We start from the raw sequence: 25,051 nt of genomic DNA on the forward strand, positions 1-25,051 counted from the left end.
TCGCCCCGGCGCTTCCACCAGCCCCAGTTCCGCCTCCCAACTGACCGTGAAGTCGGAGGCAGTTCCCCAGTCCCAGGCCCCCGGGGAGGCTCCCGCCGCCGCCGCCGCCGCCTCCCCCTGCAGTCCCCGACCCGGGACCCGGCCTCGGGCCGCAGCGATGGCTCCCGGGCACGAGGCGCCGCGGCTCCCTGGACTCGGCCAGACACCCGGCGGCGCACAGGAGAAGCCCATGGAGCTCCCGGCTCCGGCGGTGGCGCCTACAGGGGCGGCCGCCGCGCGGGCTGATGACGTGACCGGGGGCGCGGTCGGCGCGGCCTGATGACGCAAGGGCTCGGGGCGGCATGGCGTCCGTGTCGCTGAGCGAGGCGGAGAAGGTGTACATCGTGCACGGCGTGCAGGTAGCTGCCGCGGCGGCGCGGGCGACGGCCGCCGGGGGCCCTGGCCCTGGGTTCGCCCGGGTGGATCGGCGGGTCTGGGCTTCCCTGAAGCCGGCGGCGCGGGCGAGCTGAGGAGCGGGCGGCGAACGTCCATTTAGGGCTGAAGGCGTGCTGGCCGCCTTCGGGTCTGCCGGGTTCGGGAGCTGGAGGCCCAGCCCCCGAGGCTTTCGCGGGGGAGCCGCCTCGCCAGCCCACGCGGGGCGCTCTCCGGCGGGTGTGGGCTTTGGTCCGCAATCCGCCCCGAGCGGTGGGGAGTCGCGGGAAGAAAGAAGGCACCGGGGGTGAAGGCGCTTTGACAATGTACATCGACTTAGAAATAAAGGGGAAGGTGTTTAGAAAGCGGCCGCCCGGCCGGCAGCACAGCGCTGGCGGCTTCCCGTGCGCCACTGAAGTAGATCCCCAGAGGCAGCTGGAGCTACACTGAGCTCGTCTGCGCGCCCTCCTCACTCCGGGTTTTGGCCTCGCCAGACCCGGAGCCGGAGGATGCCAGGCGTGGTTATGGGCCAGCGGGGGAAGCCGAGTGTGGCCTTCTTGTCTGTAACCTCCCCAGATGGGAGACGTCTCCCCACATCCTAGCCAGAATCCTGTCTAGACCTCATCGTTTTGTATTTTACTTTTCACTTTTGGTTCAGTGTGGTCAATTTCAGCTCTCCTGGCGTCCCTTTAACCTCAGCCTTTTGATTCCTTTATTAGTTCAAAGAGGAATATAAAATAAAGGCAATGGAATATAAGGCATATATCAAGGGGATGCTATAGTTGGTGGGAGTCAAAAGAACTAAGGGATATTGGGGGCTGTAATGCTCTGAAGCCTTCCCCCAAGGAGGTGGAATTGCTCTCCTAAATCCGTGTTGAGTGCCCTTCCGTGTATCTCCAGGACTCGGTAGTTCATTCATTCCGCTTAGGACTGAGCTAGAGTGGAGGCTAGGAAATAGCCTGCCCTTGTATAACACCCGTGCTATTGAAATTACAGATCAGTTTGTGCATTTACATGTAACATTTTACCGAGTGCCTCGAAGGAAAAAAGGTCCTGCCTAGTCTGGGAAGTCAGAGGAGGCTTCCCTAAGGAAATAACATTTGAGCTGAGCTCTCAGCACGACCAAGAGTTGAGTAAGCTGCCAAAACCGGTTTGGCTCAGTGGTAGAGCGTCCCGAAAGGTCTCGGGTTCGATTCGGTCAAGGGCATGTACCTTGGTTGCGGGCACATCCCCGGTAGGGGGTGTGCAAGAGGCAGCTGGTCGATGTTTCTCTCTCATCGACTTTTCTAGCTCTCTATCTCTCTCCCTTCCTCTCTGTAAAAAATCAATAAAATATATATTTTTTTAAAAAGAATTGAGTAAGCTTGAGCCTTTCGAAAGGAAAGGATGGTGAGTCTGCTCACTGAGGGTACTGGTGGAAGATGAGGTTGCAGTGGTGACCAGAAGCTTGATCCTAGGGGTCTTAGAGGCTTCGCCACTGCGAGCAGTTGGCTTTCTGTTTCTCAGGCCTTGTGGTAGAAAGACTGGTTACCTCCCACTTCCTGGGGTCACATCTTGGCAGTTAATAATTCGCTTGTATGTATATACCTTTAAGGCCCTAGCCAGTGTCCAGCACTTGGTAGGTAGACACTTGGTAACATTGATGGAGTAAGGTAGTCCTTAAAGGGCAATGAGTTGGACAGAGTTTTCAGTTTTTAAATTAAACCTCTGACCAGTACCATGGACGTATGAAGGCCGAGATTGTATCTGTCACAGAGCCATGCAGACTGAAATGACCAAATAAACCGCTTTGTAAGGATTATTAACATTTCCCACAGATTGGCCCTGCTTATGGAGCAGCAAGATGGAATTCTTGGAGGAGCAAAACAGAATTTACACCGTTTGTTGTGCATTTATACTGTGGGTGAGCGAGCCTACCACAGATCTCACGGGCTCAGTTCTAACATCACCACAACGTTTGGTAGTTGGTTCCTGCGTGTCAGCAATGCTGCCTTAAGCAGTGCCTCGCAGGAATCCTGTTCTTGTCTCTGAAGACCCAGTCTTTTTGTGTTTTATTTTCCACCTTTGGTCCTGTTTGGTTAGTTTCAGCTTCTGGCATCCCTTGCCCTCAGCCTTTGATTCTGTCACATTTCTGGGATATTTCGTCTTGGTTTGGTGGTAATTAGAAGCAGTTGAAAGTAACCTCATAGTGTGTGTTGAGGAGTCAGTTGATAATGATGTTAACGAACAAACTGGCTCAAGCAAGAAGAGTAGATCTATGAGAAGGCTGTTTCTTCAAACATGCAAGGGCAGTTGAATCTTCGGACTTTCCCTTATTTGTCTCTGCTGTTTTTAATGGTTTTGCCGTGTTCTCTTCTCTCTGTTTAACGAAAGCCCCAGAAGTGTAAATTCAGGATCGATTCTGAAGATCTGGTGTGTGGCTTTATTCAAATTCATAAGAGCTTTAATAGGAGAAACTCCCACTGCAGAGTAGCTGCTCCCAGTGGTGGCAGGCCCGGAATAAATCCACCCCCTTCCGGGACAGGGCCTTGTGTTTTGTTTTGTTTTTCTTATAGGGGTGAATAGTAAAACCATATGGTGGTTAATCCTGTAGACCACCAGGAAAAACAATGTATTTCAAAGGTAACATAACATCAGGCAGTCATCACACTGTAACATTCATTAATCTCCTTCTGGGGGCATGACCTTTACCTTTGGGCAGCGTTCCAGTTTCCTGGGTAGTCAGTCCTGAGGCTACAAAGAGTTAAGAGCCCAACATTTCCCAGATGCCTTTGCTGCTAGAGCCATATTGCGTCTCTGAGTTTCTTTACAGTCTTTGTGTTGGCTTTCTGTTTCTTGTGGTTACCTCCCAGCTCCTGGGGTTACAGTTCCCTCTGTAAGAAACAAGTCTTTCTAGTTTAGTTCCAGACTCGTTGCTGGACAGAATCATTAGGCTCAGACATGGCCACTGTGGGAGGAGGTGGGGAGGGGAGTGAGCAATTTGTGGACAGGAAGATGAATCATTTTAGGCTCTGGCAGAAAACGGAGTTTAATCCGGGTAATTCAGGAGACTTTATGACAATGTGGGTGTATTTCAGGGAATCAACAAGAGATGTTGAAGAGCCCAAAGACCAGTGACCATGGGGCGTAGTGACCACCTCTAGGTCAAAGGGGCCCAAGAAGGAAATAGTGTTACCAGATCCCAATGATACCAGGAAGAGCTGCCAGCAGCTCTGGTAGATCCAAGCACTGTCAATAAAAATAATAATAATAAATGCAAGCACTGTCACAAATGTGGCCCCGGGAGCGGGGGTTAGGGGGGGCAATCTGTTTTCCTTTGGTAACTTCCATTGGCTAAACTCAACCAGAAATCAGCAGAGGGAGTCCAGGTGATGCAGTTTTGAGGGAGTCCACCTGGAGCACGGATTAAGGCAGGGAAGGATGGAGAATGGATCTGAGGAGGTGAGGCAGGGCCAATGGAAAGGTTGATAGATCAATATTTTAATATATGATTTGATTGATTTCTGTTAAGTCCCCTCTCCCCACTTTTGTTCGGTACATATGATATCAGAGGCTCAGAGCAGGCCACGGCCAATGATTAGCTCCAACAAGAAGCATGCCTCTTGGGGTCCCGGCAAAGCCATTTCTTTGAATTTTTCTTGGCAGTTGAAAGTAAGTGTAGCTCAACTGATAGTTTTAGCTTCTTTTCTGTGGCTCCAGCTTTAACTGGGAGCATTGTGGGGTTTTGGGGTGGGGGGTAATGAGGGGGGTTTGCAGCACAGAAGGAGAACAGGGCCTGATCTTCATCTGTGAGGCGGAGCAGTCAGAACTCAGCTGTGCAGGCGCCGTGCAGGGCACTGGATTTTGAGCCCTGTGCCATTTCCATGTACAGGCCCCTGGCACACGAAGGCTGTGCCGGGCACTCCCCAAGGTGAAGGGTACCACATCCTTTCAAAGGATGGAGGGGCGCTACTCAGGCTTGGCACAGGAAAAGAAGATCAGTATCTAGTTTTGCCCACCGTGCCTTGGGCCTGGGCCTGCAACGCCGGCCCGTCATGATCCCTTTCCTAAGTGTGTTGTGTTCCAATGGGGGAGGCGTTCTAGGCTCAGTTCTCGAGCAAGCTCCGGGGTATTGGACAAGTCAAAGCAAGGGCGTTCGGGGCATCCTCACCTCAGGGGACCTCGAGCTTGAAACCTTCCCAAGGGTGTTGGATTAGCAGAGCTGGCTTGTCGGCTTCTATTAAGGAGAAACAGGACTGGGTGACCTGGGTAAAGCAACCCTGGGCTGAGTCACATGTCCGTCCACTTGGTCACAAACAGAAGATTGTGGTACCTCAGCTCAATATCCCGGTCTGTAGCTCTCTGCAGGGCTGGCTGAGGATTCGGTGAGCTGATCCCTTCCCCCAGAAGCCGGAGAAGGGAGCTGCTGATGGGCTGTGCTGAAAATGATTTGGGGTTTTCACGTTCTCCCAAAACTCTGTAAGGTCAGGGTTAGTCCTGCTTTCTAGGTGAAGAGACAGACTCAGAGCTGTTGAGGAACTTGCTCCAGGTCGCAGAGCTGGTATGTGACAGCAGAGAATTAAATGCAGAATGGGCCCTGACCGGTTTGGCTCAGTGGATAGAGCATCGGCCTGCGGACTGAAGGGTTCTCAGGTTCGATTCCTGTCAAGGGCATGTACATCCCCAGTGGGGAGTGTGCAGGAGGCATCTGATCGATGTTTCTAACTCTTCCTCTCTATAAAAAAAATCTTTTAAAATGTAAATAAATAAATAAATAAATAAATAAATACAGATTGGAGGTGACTCCACACCACACCCAACCAGCAGAGCTGCCATGATCCCCTAGGTAACAAACTAAAAGTCACCGGGGCCATCCCAGCACCCAGAAGCCCTTTATCTAAAAAGGTGGTTAGTCCCTTGCTGAGAAGGACAGGGCTCCCCAAAGTGCGGCCCATCATGTGTTGACATCCCTGTCGGTATTTACACGAAGCCTCACTTCCCGGCAGCCCCTGTCCTTAAGTGTTCGCACATGGATGCGCCCCCTGGCTCCTGAGGACTGCAGGGGAATGGAAATCGTGGTCGGGTGTCAGGCCATGAGCCGGCTGCGAAGGTTTGGATGATTTCCTGTCTTTTAGGAGGAAAATGACTTTCTTTTAAAGTTGCCCTGGGTGCAGTGATTCATGGACTAGTTTGTTTGGTATTTTAGGTTTGACCTTGTTCTATTCTTTTGAGTGCTTTTTTCTATGAAAAAAAAAAATTTGTAGTTGATGTATCCTTTGAAAGGAAAATTTGTAGCTTTTTATTTGCCTCTTGTAACTTGAACCTTTTCCACTGAGCATTTCCCTGGGGCAGATGTAATTCGAAGGCTGCAAAGGCAAGATCTGGCCAGGCCCAAGTTTTTTACTCCCCCCCCCCCCCCCCCCCACACACACACACTCCCCAACCCTTCCTGGAACAAGTATGTGGGTTGTTACCTCCCAGGGGTGTGGCCAGATCTCCCCGGAGTGAGTGGTATTTTAAAGCAGCAGTGGGAAGCCCTGTAGCTTGAGGTCTCCTCACTTTCAGAACTGGTCTGACCAGCCAGTTCTCCAGTGAGGGCGGCCTGTGGGGTCCTGCTGCACCTTAGAGACCCTTCAGAATGCAGGCGGGGGTGTGGAGTTGTGACGAGCTCTGGCTGGGAATTAAAGTGCTACTTATGGCTGTGAGACCCCGGCCAGCCATTTAGCATCTTTCAACCATTTTACTGTTTGCATAATGGACTCAATGTGTTAACTGTGGAGTGTGTCTAGAGCATTAGCTCATATATAACAGATGCACATTAAATAGTAGTTACTATTGCCCGGTGTGGCTCAGTGAATAGAGCATCAGCCTGTGAACTGAAGGGTCCTGGGTTCGATTCCGGTCAAGAACACGTACCTTAATTGCAGGTTCCTCCCCAGCCCAGGCCCAGGCCCTGGTTCCAGGCTCCCACGGGAGGCAACCAGTTGATGGGTTTCACATCGATGCTTCTCTCTGTCCTTCTCTCTCTTTTACTCTCTCTAAAAATCAATGGGAAGATATCCTCAGGTGAGGATTATTTAAAAAAAAATAGTTACTATTAGTTTTTGCAAACAATTGTGGCTGTTTTGATTTATAGATCTGTAAAATCAGGGAAGCACCTGTGAGGCCATTTACTGCAACCTCCTCTCTTGTAAATGAGGAAACTAGTCCATAGGGGGAAGGGACTTGTCCTACCTAGAGGTCAAGCAGCTAGTTAGTGGCAGGACCAGGCCTGGAACCCGGGAGTAATGCTCCTAGTGATCGCTCACGGTTGTACCAGGCCTGCAGCCTGTGGAGGACCCCGTGTACCTGATGTTTCTGGGCCAGGTTTGCCCTTTCCAGCGGGCTCATGGGGGCGGGGGGGGTGGCAAACAGGGGAGTCGGAGATTGACCCAGAAAGCCTGGGTTCTGTGGTTGGGTGGCTAAGAGACAGTTACATGGTTTTGAGTTCTCCCCAGAGGCTCATTCTTCCAGACTTGAAATTCTGTTACTTTTTAGGTCTGCTTCTCCCCAGACTCAGTTAGGGATTGCCTTCAGGGAGGGGACTGCAGGAAGAGGAGGAGCTTGCAGGAGTTGAGAGAGTAAAAAAAAGCTGAAACACACATGACTGATGGTAGTAGTTGGTTCTGTGTGGTGGGAGCACGCAGTGTTTTGCCTGTTTATGTTTTAACTAGAGGCCCGATGCACGAAATTGGTGCAAGAGGATGCCTTTCTTCCCCCGGCTGCCGGCGCTGGCTTCCCTCTGCCACCCCGGCTTTGTCCAGAAGGATGTCCGGTCTCATTAGCATATTACCCTCTAATTATTATAGATTTCTAAGATAAAAAAGTCACGTGCAGTTAGTCAGGTAGGTTAAATATAAGCTTCTGACAGTTAACACGCTTCAGGACTGTATTAGTGTTTGGAGGAGCATTAACCCCTTTGAGAATCTGATTCTAAAGATTCCTTTTCTGGGGGGAAAAATAAACTGCTTTCAAAGTGTTTACAAAGAACAAGAAGGATCTCTATAAGCTGACAAGGAGTGGATTTCCTGCATTTGTGAAGTGTTAGCAATAGCCTGTTTGGCTCAGTGGATAGAGCACCAGCCTATGGGCTGAAGGGTCCCAGGTTCGATTCTGGGCAAGGGCATATGCATGGGTTGTGGGCTCAATCCCCAGTAGAAGGCAGCCAATCAATGATTCTCGTCATTGACCTATCTGTCTCCCTCTCCCTTCCTCTCTGAAATCAATAAAAATATATTTTTTAAAAATAAATAAAATGTTAAAAAGAAACAAAGTGTAGCCCTAATCGGTTTGGCTCAGTGGATACAGCATCGGCCTGAAGGGTCCCGGGTTCGATTCCGGTCAAGGGCACGTGCCAGGGCTGCAGCTTGATCCCCAGTGGGAGGGCATGCAGGATAGCCGATCAATGATTCTCTTTCATCACTGATGTGTCTCTCCCTCCCTCTCCCTTCCTCTCTGAAATCAATGAAAAAGAAAAGAAAGTGTACGAGTACCAGTAGTGAGCCACCACCCTACATAAGGAGGGGATATTTACAGTATTCATGTGCCAGCTCATTGTGCAAAGGAAATACAGATAAGATGGCCCAGGAAGTAAAGAGATTGGCTTCCTGCCTGGTGGGGTGGGAAAGGGGAAAGGGATGAGTTGGGAGTGACATATCTCTGAGCACACCTTTTCTGAAAGCTTTGACTCCCAGAGCAATGGTGATAATCCACATCCCCCAAAAGTAAATAAGTAATTAAAAGTAACCAGGATGTGGGGGACCCAGACTGGAGCACAGACTGCTACAAAGGCGTAATAGGGCTGCATGTAAGGATGGGGGAGATAATTGGAAAACAGTGTTTTGAGTGGGTACCATGGGCTAATGACAAAAAAGAACTCTGTACAATACTGTTCTGTTAGTACATCTGAAACTATGTGTATACTAAGATTTTACCAACACCGAAACGCATTGTAGATCATGAAAGCCAGGTTTCTCCCCGTCTGAGAGAGAAGTTACACCTAGGACAAGGAGGAGGTTAGGAACAATGGTCAGTGTGAGAACGTGGCTTTTTAAGAGATATGTGATAGACAGAAATAAAGACAGGGGTGTGTGTTTGTGAGTGCATGGGTTCGTGTACATACCTGTTTTGTTGCTCTGTAGCTGGGAAGCTCTAGAAGCAGTGATCCCCCTGCAGCAATGAACCGACTTAACACTCAGATCCTGGTTTTTCTCCAATAAAAGTAACCAGGGCTTCCTGGAGAAAGGGCTGATTCTGGTGCAGGAGCAGGGGCAGAGGCTGGGAAAATACAAGAGCCCGGGACGTCTTATGTTGTTGGGAAACAAAGAAGTGCTCAGAAAAGGTTGGAGACACGTTGAAAGAAGGCAGGAACCCACCCAGAGGAGCTCCCAGTGGCCAAATCTGGAGCTACACGATGACTGATGGCAGTATTGGCTGTAGCTATAAAAGACGCCCGTGAGCTAACACTGACCTAGTAAGGGATGGAAGAAGTAAAGAGGGTAAGGGACAAGCGCCACTGGCCCACTCTGAAACCCATCTTGGGCATCAGGGCTGACAAAGGGCCGATTCCCTAAGAAAGATGCGCTGCACATTCCCCTAGGGGAACGAAAGGGGGCGAATTGCCTGGGGCCTCTTGTTGGGGTGGGGTCACAGCCTGCGGATTGTGGTTGTTGCACGCAGGAAGACCTTCGAGTGGACGGCCGTGGATGTGAGGACTACCGATGTGTCGAGGTGGAAACCGACGTGGTGTCCAACACCAGTGGGTCTGCCAGGGTCAAGCTGGTGAGTGCTGTGGCCACGGTCCACCCATGCCTAGCTGGAGGAATGGGCAGGGCCCAGGGGAGCGGCAGCAGGCCCCTCCAGGCTTTTGCCACACAGATCGTTCGGGGAAGTTCCAAGACCCAAGCCAAACTCCGTCTGGGTGGGGCCTGTCTAGATCTGAAGGACGCCTCATCGTCCCAAAGGGTCTCTTTCCAAGCCCAGTACTCCTTGGGGTGTGCGGCTGGGAGAGGAGGGAGGTGGTTGGGGGGCCTGCCTGCCTGCCCGGAGTGAGGACCCTCCTTTATGTGTCTGCAGGGTCACACGGACATCTTGGTGGGAGTGAAAGCAGAGATGGGGACGCCCAAGCTGGAGAAGCCAAACGAAGGTTACTTGGAGTTCTTTGTTGACTGGTCAGTATAACGCAGGTGCTTTTTTTAAAGAAAACCAATTTGAAAGATGAAGATTCAGAGGATGAACTTCTGTTTTCCTGTTAATCCTCTTTTATTTTGTCATTCAGCCAGCCAGCAGGTATTTACTGAGTTCCTCCTGTGTGCCAGGCACTGAGATATGGGAAGGAGATGTGGGGGTCAAGTTCTGCCCTTGCGCTGGCCACCTAGCCCTCGCCAGGCCTCATTTTCCCTGTCTGAAAGGAGGGTGGCTCCAGGCAGCCCAGCTCAGGGTGGTTATGAGAGTCACATGAAATGATGGATGTTTTGAAAAATATCAGACGCAGATGATAAGGATCATTTGGTCTAAAATGCCCTGTTTCCCTCTCTGCTCTAGCTTTCCAGAAAACTTCTCATGACTAGCTTGGCAGAGCAAGGACTAGGGCCAGCCAAGCAGCCTGACAGGCCCAGGCTGTGGCAGCGAGGCAGGCAGTGTGGGTGCTGGGAAGGGCAGACCCGTCAGCCAGCCTCATGCTGGTTTTCTTCTTCTTTTAAATATTTTTATTGATATCAGAGAGAGAGGGAGAGAAACATCAATGATGAGCGAGAACCATGGATCCGCTGCCTCCTGCATGCCCCCCACTGGTCTCCTTCCCCCTTTGTAAATCTCAGATGAACCCCGACAGGCCTAGAAGCTCCGGTTCCCAATCTCTGAATCTCTTTCTCAAGATGGATGGTCTCAGGTGGCACACTGTAGATCTTTAAGTGGCTCAGATAGTGCGATCAGCCCAGCAGGGAGAGTACCATCAGGGATTCATAAAGCCCCGTTTTCCTACAGAGAAGGGAGAGATTACCAAGCGCCACTGGCCGCCACTTCTCTCAGAACCTCCTTTGGGTCTGCAGGGAGCAACTCTAAATTACATAACAGACAAGCCCCTGCATTCTGCCCAGCAATGGGGGTGCTGTCCTCTTCCCCAGGCCCCGGGGATGGGGCCTCTGCCGGAGGCTCACGGCTGACACTGAATTCTTACCCAGCGCGGAGAAATAGCTGGTCCTTTCCTGCCCATCTGAGCCCAGTTTGACAAGTACTTACCAGCTGCTTCCGGGTTTTAATTATTAATTCCCAGAGCTAGAGGGGTCTCAGAAGACAGAGTGCTTTTCTGCTAACTCATTCTTCTCCCGTGGGTGTACTTGGAATGCAGGAGTCTGGGGTAGAGGACACTAGTCCCCCCGCTGCTCTGACCCTCGCCACGTGCCCGTGGAGCAAAGCTCTGTGCCAGGGAAGCCTGGCAGCACTCTCACTGGACCCGGAGCCGACCAGGCCTTCTCACTTCCTGCTCAGGCCTTTGTTAGATGGTGCCTGAAAATAGGCCATTTTTTAAATAAGAACTTGGCCCTAACCGGTTTGGCTCAGTGGATAGAGCATCGGCCTTCAGACTCAGTGATGCGGTGAGGGTGTCACCCACCCCTGATAGGATGCGGCAGCGAGGAGAACTCTCCTCCTCCGTGCTGATCTTACCAAAAACCCATATCTGATCGTGAGAAAGGCATCAGATGAACCCAGATTGGGAGACATCCTGCAGGACACCTGGCCAGCACTCCACACTGTTAAGATCATTTAAAAACACCAGCCAAAACTGGTTTGGCTCAGTGGATAGAGCGTTGGCCTGTGGACTGAAGGGTCCCGGGTTCGATTCCGGTCAAGGGCATGTACTTTGGTTGCGGGCATATTCCCGGAAGGGGGTGTGCAAGAGGCAGTTGATCGATGACCCTTGCTCATCGATGTTTCTAACTCTCTATCTCTTTCCCTTCCTCTCTGTACAAAATCAATAAAAATATATTTAAATAAATAAATTAATTAATTAATTAATTAAAAAAAAAAATAGCCGAAACCGGTTTGGCTCAATGGATAGAGCATCGGCTTGGGGACTGAAGGGTCCCAAGTTCCGGTCAAGGGCATGTACCTTGGTTGCAGGCATATTCCCAGTAGGGGTTGTGCAAGAGGCAGCTGATCGATGACTCTCTCCCATCGATGTTTCTAACTCTCTATCTCTCTCCCTTCCTCTCTGTACAAAATCAATAAAATATATTTAAAAAAATAAAAATTAAAAATAAAGCCTAGCAAAAGGTAAGAACTGAATGAATTGTCACTCTGGGTTACCACTAGGTGGCAATACATCAAGCTGCTTCTCAGCTGTCCTTCACCCTGTTGATGGGTTTAGGGACCGTGGTTTAGCCTCTCAGAGAGGGTTCAGTGTTTATTGAGGAGCACATGTTTTGTTTCAGTATGCCTGGCACGTGTCACTTGCCTTTGGGACTTAACTACTTTTCAGTGTGATCACTTGTGCTTGACACTGGTGTTGAACCACAATTTTTGTGCCTGAATTGGTGGTGGACCCACTTGATCTGTTCCCAACCTGCTCAGTGCTGCCCGAAGGGGGCACTGTTGGCTGAAGGCCGGGTGTGAGGCCAGGCAGAGTGGAAGCTGTAGAAGCCATTGGAGGCCAGCTATATAAGCTGTATACTTTGAAAGTCTCCAGAGTTGATGAGTTAACGGTCTCAGGGGCTTCAAACATGGGCTTAGGTGATAAGCTCTGAATGTGCTGCTATGCCCAACCCATTTACTGGGAAGCTTCAGTAGGCTCAGAAATGAGCACGTGACAGAGGCTCGGGCTAGATGACTGGAGGAGTCCTGGTACCCACTAAATCACCCAGCTGCCATGGGCCGGGCTGGGCCTGGCCTGGCAGTCAGACTCCACGTTTGCAGGCTAGGTCAGTGGTAAGGGAAGCAACAATGGGCCTAGTGTCCTGAATCCCACTGCAAGTAGCCATGGCCTTGATCCCAGCCTATCCCAGTTAGCCCAGGAGAGAGTGCTGAGGGAGGAGCAGAGTGGAGGTGATGAGTCAGGAGGGGTGGAGACCTGGGAGGGGCAGCGTTCCCAAGATTTTATCAGTTTATCCAGCTCAGTAAGCGATTTCCCCACAGCCCTGGAGGGCTGGTTCTTTATGAAGGATCTGAATTGGTCTGGGTAACTATTATATAAAAATAAAAAGCACTTGGTTTTGTGCTAAAAAAACAAAACAAAAAAACACACACCAAAACTTAGTGTATACTCTCCCCCGCGAAAGAATGTATTATGATGCCTCTGAGCAGGGGCTTAGCTCTCTCTTTAAATTTTACACTCGATAGAGGTTTTATTTAGGACTCCCTTGGTCTACATTCCTTGACTCACAACATTTGTGCTCTAGTAGTAATTCCCAAGACCAGAGTGCCCGTTCATTACTTTGAGGCCCAAGGCAGGCCGGAGGGAGGCTAACATGACCGATGTTAGGCCACAAGGCAGGCATGCCAAGTAGCACGTTCAGGGAGAGTCCAGGGGAGCCCAGCAGACAAGGCCAGGCTGCCTGGGGTTAGGGTCTTAGCTCCCCAGTCACTGGGTGTGTGACCTTGGGCAAGTTACCCAACCTTTCTGTGACTAAAATGGGGTCAGTAACAGTGCCAACCTCTAGCGTTGTGAGAATTCAATGAGTTAATACATCTAAAGTGCTCAGAATGGTGTCTAGCACATGGTGAACATTCCAAAAAAGTTGTTAAGTTTCCTTCCTTGTAAAGCGAGTGAGTCTGACCATCTGAGGCCACCACCCACCTGCCAGGTGTTTGTTCCACTAGTGGAGGCTTTATTGGATGACAGGGCCTGAAGTCTCCATCGCTCCCTGTTAATGATGATACATGTGGCTGGCTCTTTGTTCAGATGCTTGTAGTTACCGGGCTGGCCCTGCGGGCGTTTGGTTTGTGGTCCTCTGGAGATGGCCTCTAAGAGGATTTGCCAGGTCTGCGTTTCTGACCGGCTCTATCAGAAAGGGTCCTTGTGCTCTGGGCGCCCCTAGTGGTGAGGAGGGACCCTCATTTTCCTGCTGCGCCTCTTCTCTTCATCCTTTGTCAGAATACAGGGTCTCTGGCTTTTCTCATTGTACCCCATCCCCACCCTGAACAGTTTCCCTCTTCCCAGCCTCTTCCCCAGAATCACTCCATGGCCAGGCGCTTTCTAAGGTCTCATCTGCCTCAAAACTTTCTTTCCTGCCTGTCTACCAGCTCTGCTGAAAAGATATGTTTAAGAAAAGGAAAAAAAACACACACTTTAAAAATGGGAAAATTTTCCACTTTAAATTAGCCCAGTGCCAAAAAAAACAATGGGGTGTGGTTTTGTAGGCCCATTAATTTAGCCAGCTGGGCCTGGAAGTTCTGTAAACACCCCCATCGGGCTGTGGAGGAGACCCTGCCCCCGCTCTGGGTAATCAGTCACACCCGGGAGGATAGGACCCACTGTAATCAGGGAAAGGGAAATATTTGGAGTGTAAGCATCTGGGACTGGACTTGTTTACACAGAGATCTATGTAGATGTGTTTTCAATACTTAAAAGATGGGACTCAATATTGACTGCTTAGTGTTTGAATTAGGAACAGGTTGTGTTTTGCTGGCTGTGCAAAATAAACTTGGTCCCTGGTGACTTGATTATTTCACCATAAATGAACTTTTTTTCCATGGCTCAGTGCCTGAGTCCAGCAGAGGCGGGGAGAGACCAGCGCGGTTGCTATGGCAGCAGTGAAGTTTCTCAGGGATTTTAAATTGGGGTTCTGCTGGCTGGTAGTGGTCAGGGAGGACTGATTAGAAAGGCAGACTGTCTGATTATACAACAGTACACTCTGGTCATTTTAGGATTCATTTTACATCTATATTAGAATGGACTAGACAGAAGGGACTTTTTTTTAATTATCCACAAGTTTCTGGGATTTCTTTTCTTTTTAAAAAAATATATTTTACTGATTTTTTTACAGAGAGGAAGGGAGAGGAATAAAGAGTTAGAAACATTGATGAGAGAGAAACATCCACCAGCTGCCTCCTGCATACCTCCTACTGGGGATGTGCCCACAACCTTTCAGTCCGCAGGCCAATGCTCTATCCACTGAGCCAAACTGGTTAGGGCCAAAAGGTACATTTTACACACAAACACACACACACACACACACACACGCACACATGCACACACAGACACGCACGCACGCACGCTGTCTGTGCCTGTGGCCTGACCAACTTCTACTCATCTTTAGGTTTGAGGTCTCCTATAACCCTCAACACTGATTGAGGTTCTCCCTGACCCCGACTCCTGCTGCTTGCTCCCTCCCCTATCAATGGAACTGCCCCAGACTTCATTGGAATTCCGACTTAGGGTGGCCTTCTTGCATGCTCTCTGGGTCTGCAGTGCCTGGCACCTGGCTGGTGCCTTCCAGTAGAGGTGTGGATGCACAGACGGGCTGGGGAACACGGGCCTCACTAGGATTTTGTGGAAACAACTGGTTTCCTCCCCCCTGGGCCCTGCTCATTAAGTGAAGTAGTCACTGGAATGTTTACTTACCTCACTGATGTATTAAGGGTTTGTTTTCGTTAAGCCAAAACTCTCCACAGTTTCCTATTAAACACTTGTGTAGTGCTTAGGGTGGCAAATGTTAGTGTGTCTTCACTCTTTGTTGATTTTTTTTGATGGGATAAATCTTTATTAATCTAACTCTCAAACACTGGAGGCTAAAATTATAGCAACTTGTGTTGAGGTAATTGGGTGCAAAATTCAAGAGGCCTGAATGGGAAAGGTTTTCTCTTGGAAAAATAGCAAATAAAGTAAAAGAGATAACCTAATATTTAATCTGCCAGCAGTCAGTCTGTCTTACTTCATCTGCTGTTCAGTACAGTGATAACCTAGAGTTCATGATATAGCTCTGGCATACTATCTTACGTATCTTCTGAAAGATTCCAGTTCTAGCCAGTGTTACTCAGTGGTTAGAGTGTCAGCCTACGCACTGAAGGTTGGATTCTCGGTCAAGGGCACATACTTGGGTTATAAGTTTGATCCCTGGCTTGGTTGAGATGCATGTGGGAGACAACCAATCGCTGTCTCTTTCTCACATCAATGTTTCTCTCTGTCTCTCCCTCCCCTCCTTTCCACTCTTTCTAAAAAACAATGGGGAAAAATATTCTCGGATGAGGATTAACAAAAACAACAACAACAACAAATCCAGGAGGGTGATTGTACCATCGCTGTGTGGCTTTTGTTCTGAGAGTACGTTGCGCAGGCTAAAGCTGTGAAAGCTGGGGATGGTGGATATAACATACCCCTTCTGTGAGCCAGACTGTTTGATTCTCTGGGCTCTCCGGCTCCCTCGGCCTGCCAGAGAAGGTACTTGTTATACTTTCAAGATAAGAGAGTTCATTATTACTGGCCGAGGTTCACTTGACCATTGCTCTCCTCTTTGTCTTCGGTTAGAAGTCAGGGGAAACGCCCATCACACACACCAACAAACCCGGGGCCGGTGCTGGTCTGGCTCCGTGTGTGTGTCTGTCCGGAGGCTGGGAAAGTGCCAGGTGCCATCCTTTCCTCATTCCAGTGACTTCCCATCGTTTCAGAGGGCAACTAGAGTAAAGCTTTGCCGGTTTGCTCTTTGCGTTTGAAAAGACTCACCAGCTTTCCTGTTACCTTCTGCGCAGTTCAGCCAATGCTACCCCTGAATTTGAAGGCCGAGGAGGTGATGACCTTGGCACAGAGATTGCTAACACCCTCTACCGGATATTCAACAACAAGAGCAGCGTGGACCTGCAGGCCCTCTGCATTAGTCCCCGGGAGCACTGCTGGGTTCTCTATGTGGACGTGCTGGTAAATATCACGGTGCTGTGCCGGCTGAGACCAGTTGGCCTACTTTCCTCCTAGGGCCTTTTCCCTTTCCACGTGGGTGCTTACACCTTCCAAGGTAAGAGTAGTTGGGGGAAGATTAGTCTCCTGTAATAGTTTTTATTATTATTATTATTATTATTATTATTATTATTATTAAGTATTACACGGGTAGTAAAGTAGCCTACATATAATGCCATCCTACAATAAAGTTACAAACAGTCATATTATGATTGTACCTAAAATTATCCACAGAGGTTGTCAGGGAAGAAAACATAAGAAACGCTCTCTAGATGGTGCCAGACAGAGTCAATGGGCAGAATTCAGACAGGCTGGCACATTCTGCATGGAATGAGGAGCTGTTTACATGCATTTTCAATTATCCCATACAGATATTCTGCAAGTGGGCACGATTCTTTTCCTCATGTACAAATGCAGGAACTAAGACACAGAGAAGTAAAGTAACTACCCCAAGAGGTCTCAGCTTGAGGATAGTGGTGCTAGGCCAGGCCTCCAAGCAAGGATCGGGCCGAAAGGTGCTGGTGTCTGCCCTCTTCTGGGCATCTCACTGAGCCATCTTCCCGTGGAAACACTCTGAAGCCCACCTGCTCTGGGGCCCTTGCTTCCCAGGTGCAGCCCCTGAGGAAAGGGGGGGGGGGGGGCTCTGCAGGTGAAGTTTGCTCAGAAAGCTGACGGTGGGAATCAGAGACTTGCACTGGGCATGGTGGAAGGCCCAGGCTCGGCCTGCCTGTCTCCCACATGGTATCTGCAGGCTCCTTCTGTAGGGCAGTGCTTCTGCTGGACTCTGAGAGTAAAGGACTGAGCAGACCCGCAGGGTCCAGCCCTCGGGAGCTCACAGTTCAGACAGAGAGGAGACAGATTGAATAAAACCATGGGACTATACGACTTTCCTTCCTACACGGGACTTCCTCTCCATTCTTCCTTGCTGTAGCCCAGTTTATTCCATAAACTCAGGCCAAGGCTTCTTTTAAATGAGGACAGAAGGTGTCCTTCCACTTAAGAATGTGCTCTAACCGGGACCGGTTTGGCTCAGTGAATAGAGCGTTGGCCTATGGACTGCAAGGTACCAGGTTCAATTCTGCTCAAGGGCACATGCCCGAATCTGTGCATCTGTTTCTGTTATTTTCAACATGTGGGGTTGCAGGCTTTATCCTCAGTAGGGGGCGTACAGGAGGCAGCCAATCAGTGGTTCTCTCTCATCATTGATGTTTCCATCTCCTCCCTTCCTCTCTAAAATCAATAAAAAATATATATATTAAAAATAAATAAAAGAATGTGCTGTAAGCTTCCCTGCTGCATGAGCTTACATAAGTGCAATCAGCACTTTTGCTCATGGGCAAAAAATGGTATGAGGGACCTCTGTTTTATTATGTTTCATTCACAGCATGAAGTGTTAACCTGTTTGAGCATCAGATGTGTGTTGATAATGACAGGCAGTAGGTAACTACACTAATGAATGGGAACCTGGTAGTAGGAGAAGCATCAGTGGTCATCATTTTTAACTTGTTTGGAAGCCGACATACATTAGCAACGATGAGAGTAGCGTGTGTGGTGCAATCGGGAGCTCTTTGGGGCATCAGTGGTCACCATCTAGGAGGCAGTATCCTTTCCTTGGGATCATACTTAAGACGTGACACTTGCTTTTCTCCCCTGCTCCCCCCGTCTCCCCTAGTTGCTGGAGTGTGGTGGGAATCTGTTTGATGCCATCTCCATCGCTGTAAAGGCCGCTCTGTTCAATACGAGGTGAGTCTTCTGGGGCACATGCCCGGGGCTGGTGGAAAACCCAGGCGGACACAGGAAATTTCTCCTGCAGCTCAGAGGTGAAGGAAGATAACAGGGGTGTTAGCATTAACAACGATATTGAATGTCAAGCTCCAGAAAACAGATTCCATCAATTAAAACGAAATCTGTGCATCTGTTTCTGTTATTTTTCACAAGTAAACATGTACCGTGTAGAAAAATATTAGGAAACTACAGAGAAGCAAAAAAAAAAAAAAAGTTGAAACCAACTACTGTACCAGCTGGTGCTGCTCAGTGGTTAAACATCGACCCATGAATCAAGAGGAAGCCGGTTCAGATGCCTGGATTACAGGCTCGCCCCCCAAGAGGAGGCGTACAGGAGGCAGCCAATCATTGATGTTTCTGTCTCTCTCTCCTCTCTTCCTTTCTCAAATCAATAAGAACATATTTTAAAAAAAGAAAGAAACCAACCCCAGGTCAGCTGGCCAAATACTGTTATTGGGCAAAGCTCCACGTGGGCAGCTTGTGCGTTTGGTCTGCTGTCCCCCCAGCGCCGTGAACAGGGCCTGACCCAGCAGGCGCTCACGGAGCCCTTCCCTGGACACACGCATGTCCTAAAACCGGGGTAGCAACCTGACTTTTTTTGGTTTTCGTTAAAAGCACGTTCAGCTTCCCCGATAGGCTGCGTGCCTAGCAAGGGACGAGGCACTAAGCTTTTTTGGAGATGACGTTCCCCTGGGCTGTTTGGTTACACTGCCTTTCTCCCACTCTGCACCGGGTTTTTTGAGGAGAGTTTGCAGCATTTGAAAACAGACACGTGGGTGAGGTGTTCCTCCCACAGAGAGCTTACATCGTGGGAATGAGATTCTGGGTATTAGGGAATGAGGATTGGAAGCTTCTAGGGAAATGGCCTATGGAAGTGATTGGTTAAGTGAGCAAAGATGTTATCTGAGAAATGCTTATTGCAGCTTTGTAGTGGTGAGAAATTGAAAACAACCTGATGTCTCAACGTGGGCATTAAAATCGGCACAGAAACCTATATGCAGGTTTGTTACTGTGGAAAAGCAGCCACTACACAGTCCTGCCGTCCTGTTTTTGCTTTGTCTTATTTTACTTTTGCTAATTCTTACATTTAGTATGTCTGGAAATACCCGTATGTCCCCAAATTGTCATTGTGACAGTTTTCCAGTGCTCATATTATGGGTGATATAACATTTATCTCTGTGTTAGAGTTTTTCTTTGATGAATTTAGACCACCTGCATCATTTAAGACAAAACCAAAACAAATTTAGGTCAGAAATTGTGGGGTCCTCACGCAGAGCTGTGCCGCTGACGCTTGGCCGAGACCGTCGAGGGTCTGGCACTGGTGGCCCCGGTGAGGCTCGAGTACCAGCTGCCAGCAGCAGCAGCCTGGGCTTGGCTCCACTGGAGAGGAAAGGAAGTTGCCATCTGTTGCACCTCAAGCCTAAAAAATTACTCCCCATCAGCCAGCTGGTTTCCATGGGCACCAGGGCAAAAAGGGAGTCAACGCAGCCGAGGCTGTTGGGCGAGGGGGGAGGTGTCAGGCAAACTGTGAGCAGGAGGATGATAAACCCAGCTTGGGAGGACACCCGTCGTGGGCATGGCCACGGTCTCATCCTCAGAACAAGAACAGCCCTGCAGGCAGCAAGGAGTGGGGACCCTACAAGCACTGGGCCCCCTGGCATGCGGAGAGACCTTTTGTACAGTCTGGGCCTTTAGAAGGACAGAGACCCAGTCCCTGATGTATTCTTTAGCCCTTCCACTGAACCACGTGGCCCACGCACTTACGTTTATTTTTTAACATATAAAACTTTAAACTGGTAGCCTCTTTTATGAAGTCTCTGATCAAGTATTTTATCCACTTTTCAATCGGGTTCTCTGTCTCGTATTTAGTAGGAATTCGTTATGTAATATGTCAGTTTACTCATGCACATGTGCACATTTGCAACTGCATTATCTTTTAGTTTTTAAATGATGTCTTTTGATGAACAAATGTGTGTGTTTTAATTATAACATAGTTGAATCTATCCTATTTTCCCTTTATGATAGGCACTTTGTCCACTCCAAGGTCATTAAAATGTTCGTAGATTTTCTTCTGAAAGCATTATTGTTTTCTCTTTCCCCTTTCCATCTGCAGTTCCTTGGTGTGAGGTAGGGATCACAATTCGTTCCGGGCATGGGATTGGTGAAGCATTATTTTTAAAAAAGACCTCCTTTCTCTCTGCACTGCCGTGTCGCCTGTGTGCTTTTGACAGGAACGATGGGGAGTACAGGCCTAGCATGACCCTGTCCTGTGAGATGCCTGATTCCAGCTCCTGTGCTCAATCTCAAGAAAAAGAAATGATCCTTCAGGAAGTGGGGGTCTTAATTGTGCTTCTGCTTCCAGGATACCAAGAGTTCGTGTCCTGGAGGATGAAGAGGGGTCAAAGGACATTGAACTGTCTGACGACCCTTATGACTGCATCCGGCTGAGTGTGGAGAACGTCCCCTGCATCGTCACCCTGTGCAAAGTATGAGCTTCCCTGAGGGTCTTCTCCAGCCCCCACCCATTAAGGTTACCTAATGAGCTGAAAAGTTATAGTTTCACAAACCGTATAGAGGTAGCTTTGACCCGAATCCAGTAGCTGGTTATAGCAGAGACCACTGCTGTGAGCAGTCTTCTTAACGAGAAGAGGAGGTGGAGTGCTGGGAGCACACGAGTGGGTTCAGAGTGAGAGCAGCCAGTTTGTTAAGCTCCTTCTATACCAGGCATTTCATCAAGACACCGTTAGGCCTGTTGCCTTTCATTTTCTCAACTCTGTGGGGTCCAGGCTGGTTGACAGTAATAAGTGGTTGAAAGGCAAATACTGTCCACATCTGCCAAACGAGGGTTTGCAGCAGCTCCCGGTGTGGTTTCTACACGAGCAGAGGCCTGTGGAGCCAACATCTGGCTGATGCTGATGTGCAGAGGCCCGAATTGGCGGCTGAGACTGTCCCTGGTTCCACGCAGGATTCATCGTTTCAAAATAAGACCAACTGGGTCGGGTTTAATTCTGTGAAAATCACTTCATAAACCTGGAGTGTGGTAAAGTGTTGGGATTGACCCAAGCCACCTGCACCAGACACATTTTTTAAAATATGTTTTTATTTATTTTAATATATTTTTAGTGATTTCAGAGGGGAAGGGGGGGGGGGGAGAGAAACATCAGTGATGAGAGAGAATCATTGATCAACTGCTTCCTGCAGCCTAGGCATGTGTCCTTGACCAGAGTCGAATCCGGGACCCTTCAGTCCATAGGCCAACCCTCTATTCACGGAGCCAAACTGGCAAGGGCCTGACTCATTCTTGAGCGTGTCCCTCAGCATGTCCTCTCTCCTCTCTTCTTTGTCACCAGTGGAACATCCACATGGCCTCCCACGTGAATTTCTCCCTGTGCCCCGCTATCAGGAACACTTGGTGGCCTATGACTTGGATGGTCACTGAATTATAGTTCAATCCTTCCCTCCCTACCCCCCCACCCCCACCCCCGCATTTCCATTTCATGCTTCTGCTACACAGCTCACACCGTGGCCGGCAATACATTAGTTGAACATTGTTTCAAATATTTTCCACGTGATCAGAATCTAGAAATCTCAATCCTGAATGGGCAGCGCAGGCTCTTTGCTGCTCTAGGTGTACCTTCCCGGAACGGCCGGGCGGGGATTGGGCGGGGTCACCCACGTGTGCTCTGCCGCCTGCCTGCAGATTGGCTGTCGGCACGTGGTGGACGCTACTCTTCAGGAGGAGGCCTGCTCCTTGGCCAGCGTGCTGGTGTCCGTGACCAGCCAGGGAGTCGTGACGTGTATGAGGAAAGTGGGGAAGGGCAGCCTGGACCCAGAGAGCATCTTCGAGATGATGGAGGTGAGGTTCTGGTTCTGAGGCAGGCGCTGGGCCCGGCTGGGCGTGCCTGCCGCTTCCTGCCACTTCGGTAACACCGTCGATTCTTCCCTTGGAGCTTCGAGGACCACTGGTGCGAGCTGGATGTCTGCTGACTTAGCCAAGGATGGTGGGGTGGGATGGTGGGGTAAGGAACCTGCTAGTAACAGTTGCTTATCTTCCCCTCTCTGCTCCCAAGTTCACTTTCTAAAGGAGAGTGTTGAACTGGTAATTTGAACTTATGACTCAAGAATCCCAAGATTTGTGATTTGATGAGGGAGTTGGAGCCAGGGGCTGAGGGTGGCCGCCTGCCCTTCCTGGTTTAGAAGTGTTCCAGGGAGCTGAGTGGGAGTGGGAAGTCCTCGCAGCTGCAGGGTGGATTGCTCCCTCGGGTCTCCTCCACCCTCTGCAGCGCCATTACGGCTCTTCCCAGCTGCTCTGTGCTCATGGGTTGACGTGTCTGTCTCCCCACTGGCCCAGAGCCACAGGACCCCGGTCCTGCTCACCCTCCCAGTCCACCTCGACTTTGTACAAGTCTTTGAGGACTTGAATTTGACCCGCCAGGAACGCAGTTAGCCAGAGCAGGTGGTTTTTGTCTAAGTAGCCACATCGCAACACGTGTCCATAGGTCATTGCTTCCCAGCAGGCAAGGGGGGCCTTCCCCGGGTCAGCGTGCCTGCCTCACGCGTGCTCTCTCCCCTCCTCGCCCTGCAGACCAGCAAGCGCGTGGGCAAGGTGCTGCACGCCTCCCTGCACAGCATCCTGCACAAGGAGGAGAGCCTGGGGCCCAAGAGACAGAAGGTCGGATTCCTGGGTTGAGCTGCGTATCAGCCCCCAACTCTGGTGCTGCTTTTCACTCTGTTTAAGCCGAAGTTTGTATATACTTTTCTTAACTATTATGAATTTAAAGCGACGTTTGTACGTGTAAAATTAAAGTCTATTTTCTGGTCTGGTTTGGTCTGGCTGGGTTCTTGAGCGCTCAGGTTCCTTTTGGTGATGCCTGCAAGAGTCTGGCATCATCTCCTCAGATCCCAAGAAGTGCTCCCGGGAAGGGAGAGTCTGGTCCTGGCCTTCCGAACGGGCTCATTCGTCTCCGGCTGCAGGAGCCCACAGCAACGAACACCCTGGAATGAGGGCCCTGAGAAAAATGGCAGAAAGCAAATGCTTATGGTGCATATTTTGTGAAAATTGTACCCCCTTGGAGGGCCTTTAGTATAAGAATCACAGAAGCCCTAACCGGTTTGGCTCAGTGGATAGATCGTCGGCCTGCAGACTGAAGGGTCCCAGGTTTGATTCCGCTCAAGGGCATGTACCTTGGTTGCGGGAACATCCCCAATGAGGGGTGTACAGGAGGGAGCTGATCGATATTTCTGACTCTATCCCTCTCTCTTCCTCTCTGTAAAAAAAAATCAATAAAATATATTTTAAAATAAAATTAAATATATATAAAAAAAGAATCACACAAAAAGGTGCATTTGCCTTGTGCATGTGGAGCTCCCAGGGAGAAGAGAGAGGCACTCTGCCCAGGTGTCTGCCCAGGGCTTCCGCCTGGCCGGTGCGCCTCCGGGGCCGGGGGAAGCCCAGTTCTTGCTTCCTGTCCCCCTCCCCCCCAGAGCGAGGGTCTTGGTGGCCACTTTGGTCCTTAGCCAACCTTATCAGCCTCCTTGTGAAATTGCTTAATGTTTTATAGCCACTCCCTGGTGTTTTGTAAGATTTTCTTGTTATGTCAGCACCAAGAAGGCTGCTTTAGAGATGCTGTCACTTGATTACTCAGCCTGCCTTCGTACTCTGGGGCGGGAGGGCTTTCTCCACAGCCCCAGCAGGCTCCGCGGAGCCGGCTCGGCTCCGAGTGCCTCCCGCGTGTTGGAATCAAGTCTGTTCTTGGGCTGAGCAGTCTGTTTCTCTCCAGGGAGTCAGATCCTCCCAGTCAATCTTAAAGGACCAGAAGGCGCTGCTTCGTCAGCCGTGTGATTCTTATACTAAAGGTCTGCATTTCCGTTAGACAAGTAGGGTAAGGAGCGAGGCACGGATTGCCCCCCGGGAAGAGCACGTGGAAGCCATGCAGGCTGCTCCGGGGCCTGGCATGGGCACCTCCTCTGTAGGCCTGTCCCTCTGCAGAGGGAAGCAGCTGCCCGCACTGGGACTTGGAGCCGCAGCCCTGTTGAGAACGGCGTCATTATTTTTAAGCGTTTTTCCCGGGATTGCCCCTCCTCCCTGCTCCCGGGGGGCTGTGACAGCGTGGCAGCGGTCGGGGCCAGCTAGGATCCGGTCGAGTGCTAAGCCTTTGGTCCTGGTGTTGAAGGCATCAGGCAGATGAGACAGATGGTGAGGCTTTGTGGCCACTCGTACAGCCGCTTCCCCCTGCTCCGCCCGCCAAGCAGTCAGTGAGGACGAAGGAAGGAGAGAAATGCGGGGTGGGCAAAAGTAGGTTTACAGCATGAGTGTGAGAACGTGTATTCTTGTGTTATTTCTTCCTAATTGTTATGTACTTCTGTGACAGCGGTCAGCAGTGTACATTGCAAATGCAACAGAGCCGCCTCAGGCAGGGTCTCTCCAGGCCAGGCGCTCATTAGGAACGTGTGGCCCCTGCAGGCCGGAGCCCCGCCCCCAGCTGAAGGGGAGCAGCATTCCTGAAAGAAACGGTGCCACTTGCCTTGCCAAGGCCATCAGTCAGAGGCCTCGCGAGATGACGCTTGTTAACCTCTGCCCCCCTCCCCTCCCCTCACGGCCTCCAGGAGATAACGGTTCCTGCCGTGGGAGGAACTGGTTACTCATCAAAATAATGGCAAAACCTGGCTTGGCATGTGCCAGGGGATTAGAGGGGGAGGAGGTTCTGGGGGTGCCGGGCCAGCGCCATGTCTGGAAAGGGGGTCAGTGTCCCCACAAAGAGGTCTGGAGTTCCTAATTCGCTGCTGGCAGCCCCCTGACCGCTGGACCCAGCAGTCACGTGGAGCCACAGAAAAGGCAACAGCCCTTCTTCAATCTGTGAGAGAAGTGAGGGCTCAGGGCAGACCTCTGCTCCCCAGATGGGAGAGGCCAACCGGCAAATCAGAGACGCCCACTTACTGGGCTGAAAGCTC

At 50.2% G+C, this 25,051-nt stretch overlaps 2 protein-coding genes across 8 annotated transcripts in view; one reads left to right on the forward strand and one right to left on the reverse strand.

Annotated features, from left to right (window-relative positions):
- The window catches only part of ZDHHC3 (zinc finger DHHC-type palmitoyltransferase 3), a 36,572-nt gene extending 36,378 nt beyond the window's left edge, over positions 1–194 (reverse strand). For 6 of the 7 annotated variants that reach the window (XM_045579486.1, XM_045579485.1, XM_045579484.1 and 3 more), the window contains exon 1: positions 46–192. The gene's annotated coding sequence lies outside the window, so the exon portion shown is untranslated. Of the gene's footprint in view, positions 1–45 lie in introns of all 7 variants that reach the window. The other variant, XM_036432039.2, reaches the window with a different exon arrangement.
- On the forward strand, positions 181–22,921 carry EXOSC7 (exosome component 7). Its single transcript, XM_036432048.2, has 8 exons — positions 181–398; positions 9,109–9,210; positions 9,505–9,599; positions 16,114–16,279; positions 17,988–18,058; positions 20,463–20,586; positions 21,801–21,956; positions 22,686–22,921. The coding sequence occupies exons 1-8, from the start codon at positions 342–344 to the stop codon at positions 22,788–22,790; spliced, it is 876 nt and encodes a 291-aa protein (XP_036287941.1). The 5' UTR covers positions 181–341; the 3' UTR covers positions 22,791–22,921.
- The last annotated feature ends 2,130 nt before the right edge of the window (positions 22,922–25,051 follow it).

Source organism: Pipistrellus kuhlii, unplaced genomic scaffold (assembly GCF_014108245.1).
Source record: "Pipistrellus kuhlii isolate mPipKuh1 unplaced genomic scaffold, mPipKuh1.p scaffold_m20_p_11, whole genome shotgun sequence".
Classification (NCBI taxonomy): domain Eukaryota; kingdom Metazoa; phylum Chordata; class Mammalia; order Chiroptera; family Vespertilionidae; genus Pipistrellus; species Pipistrellus kuhlii.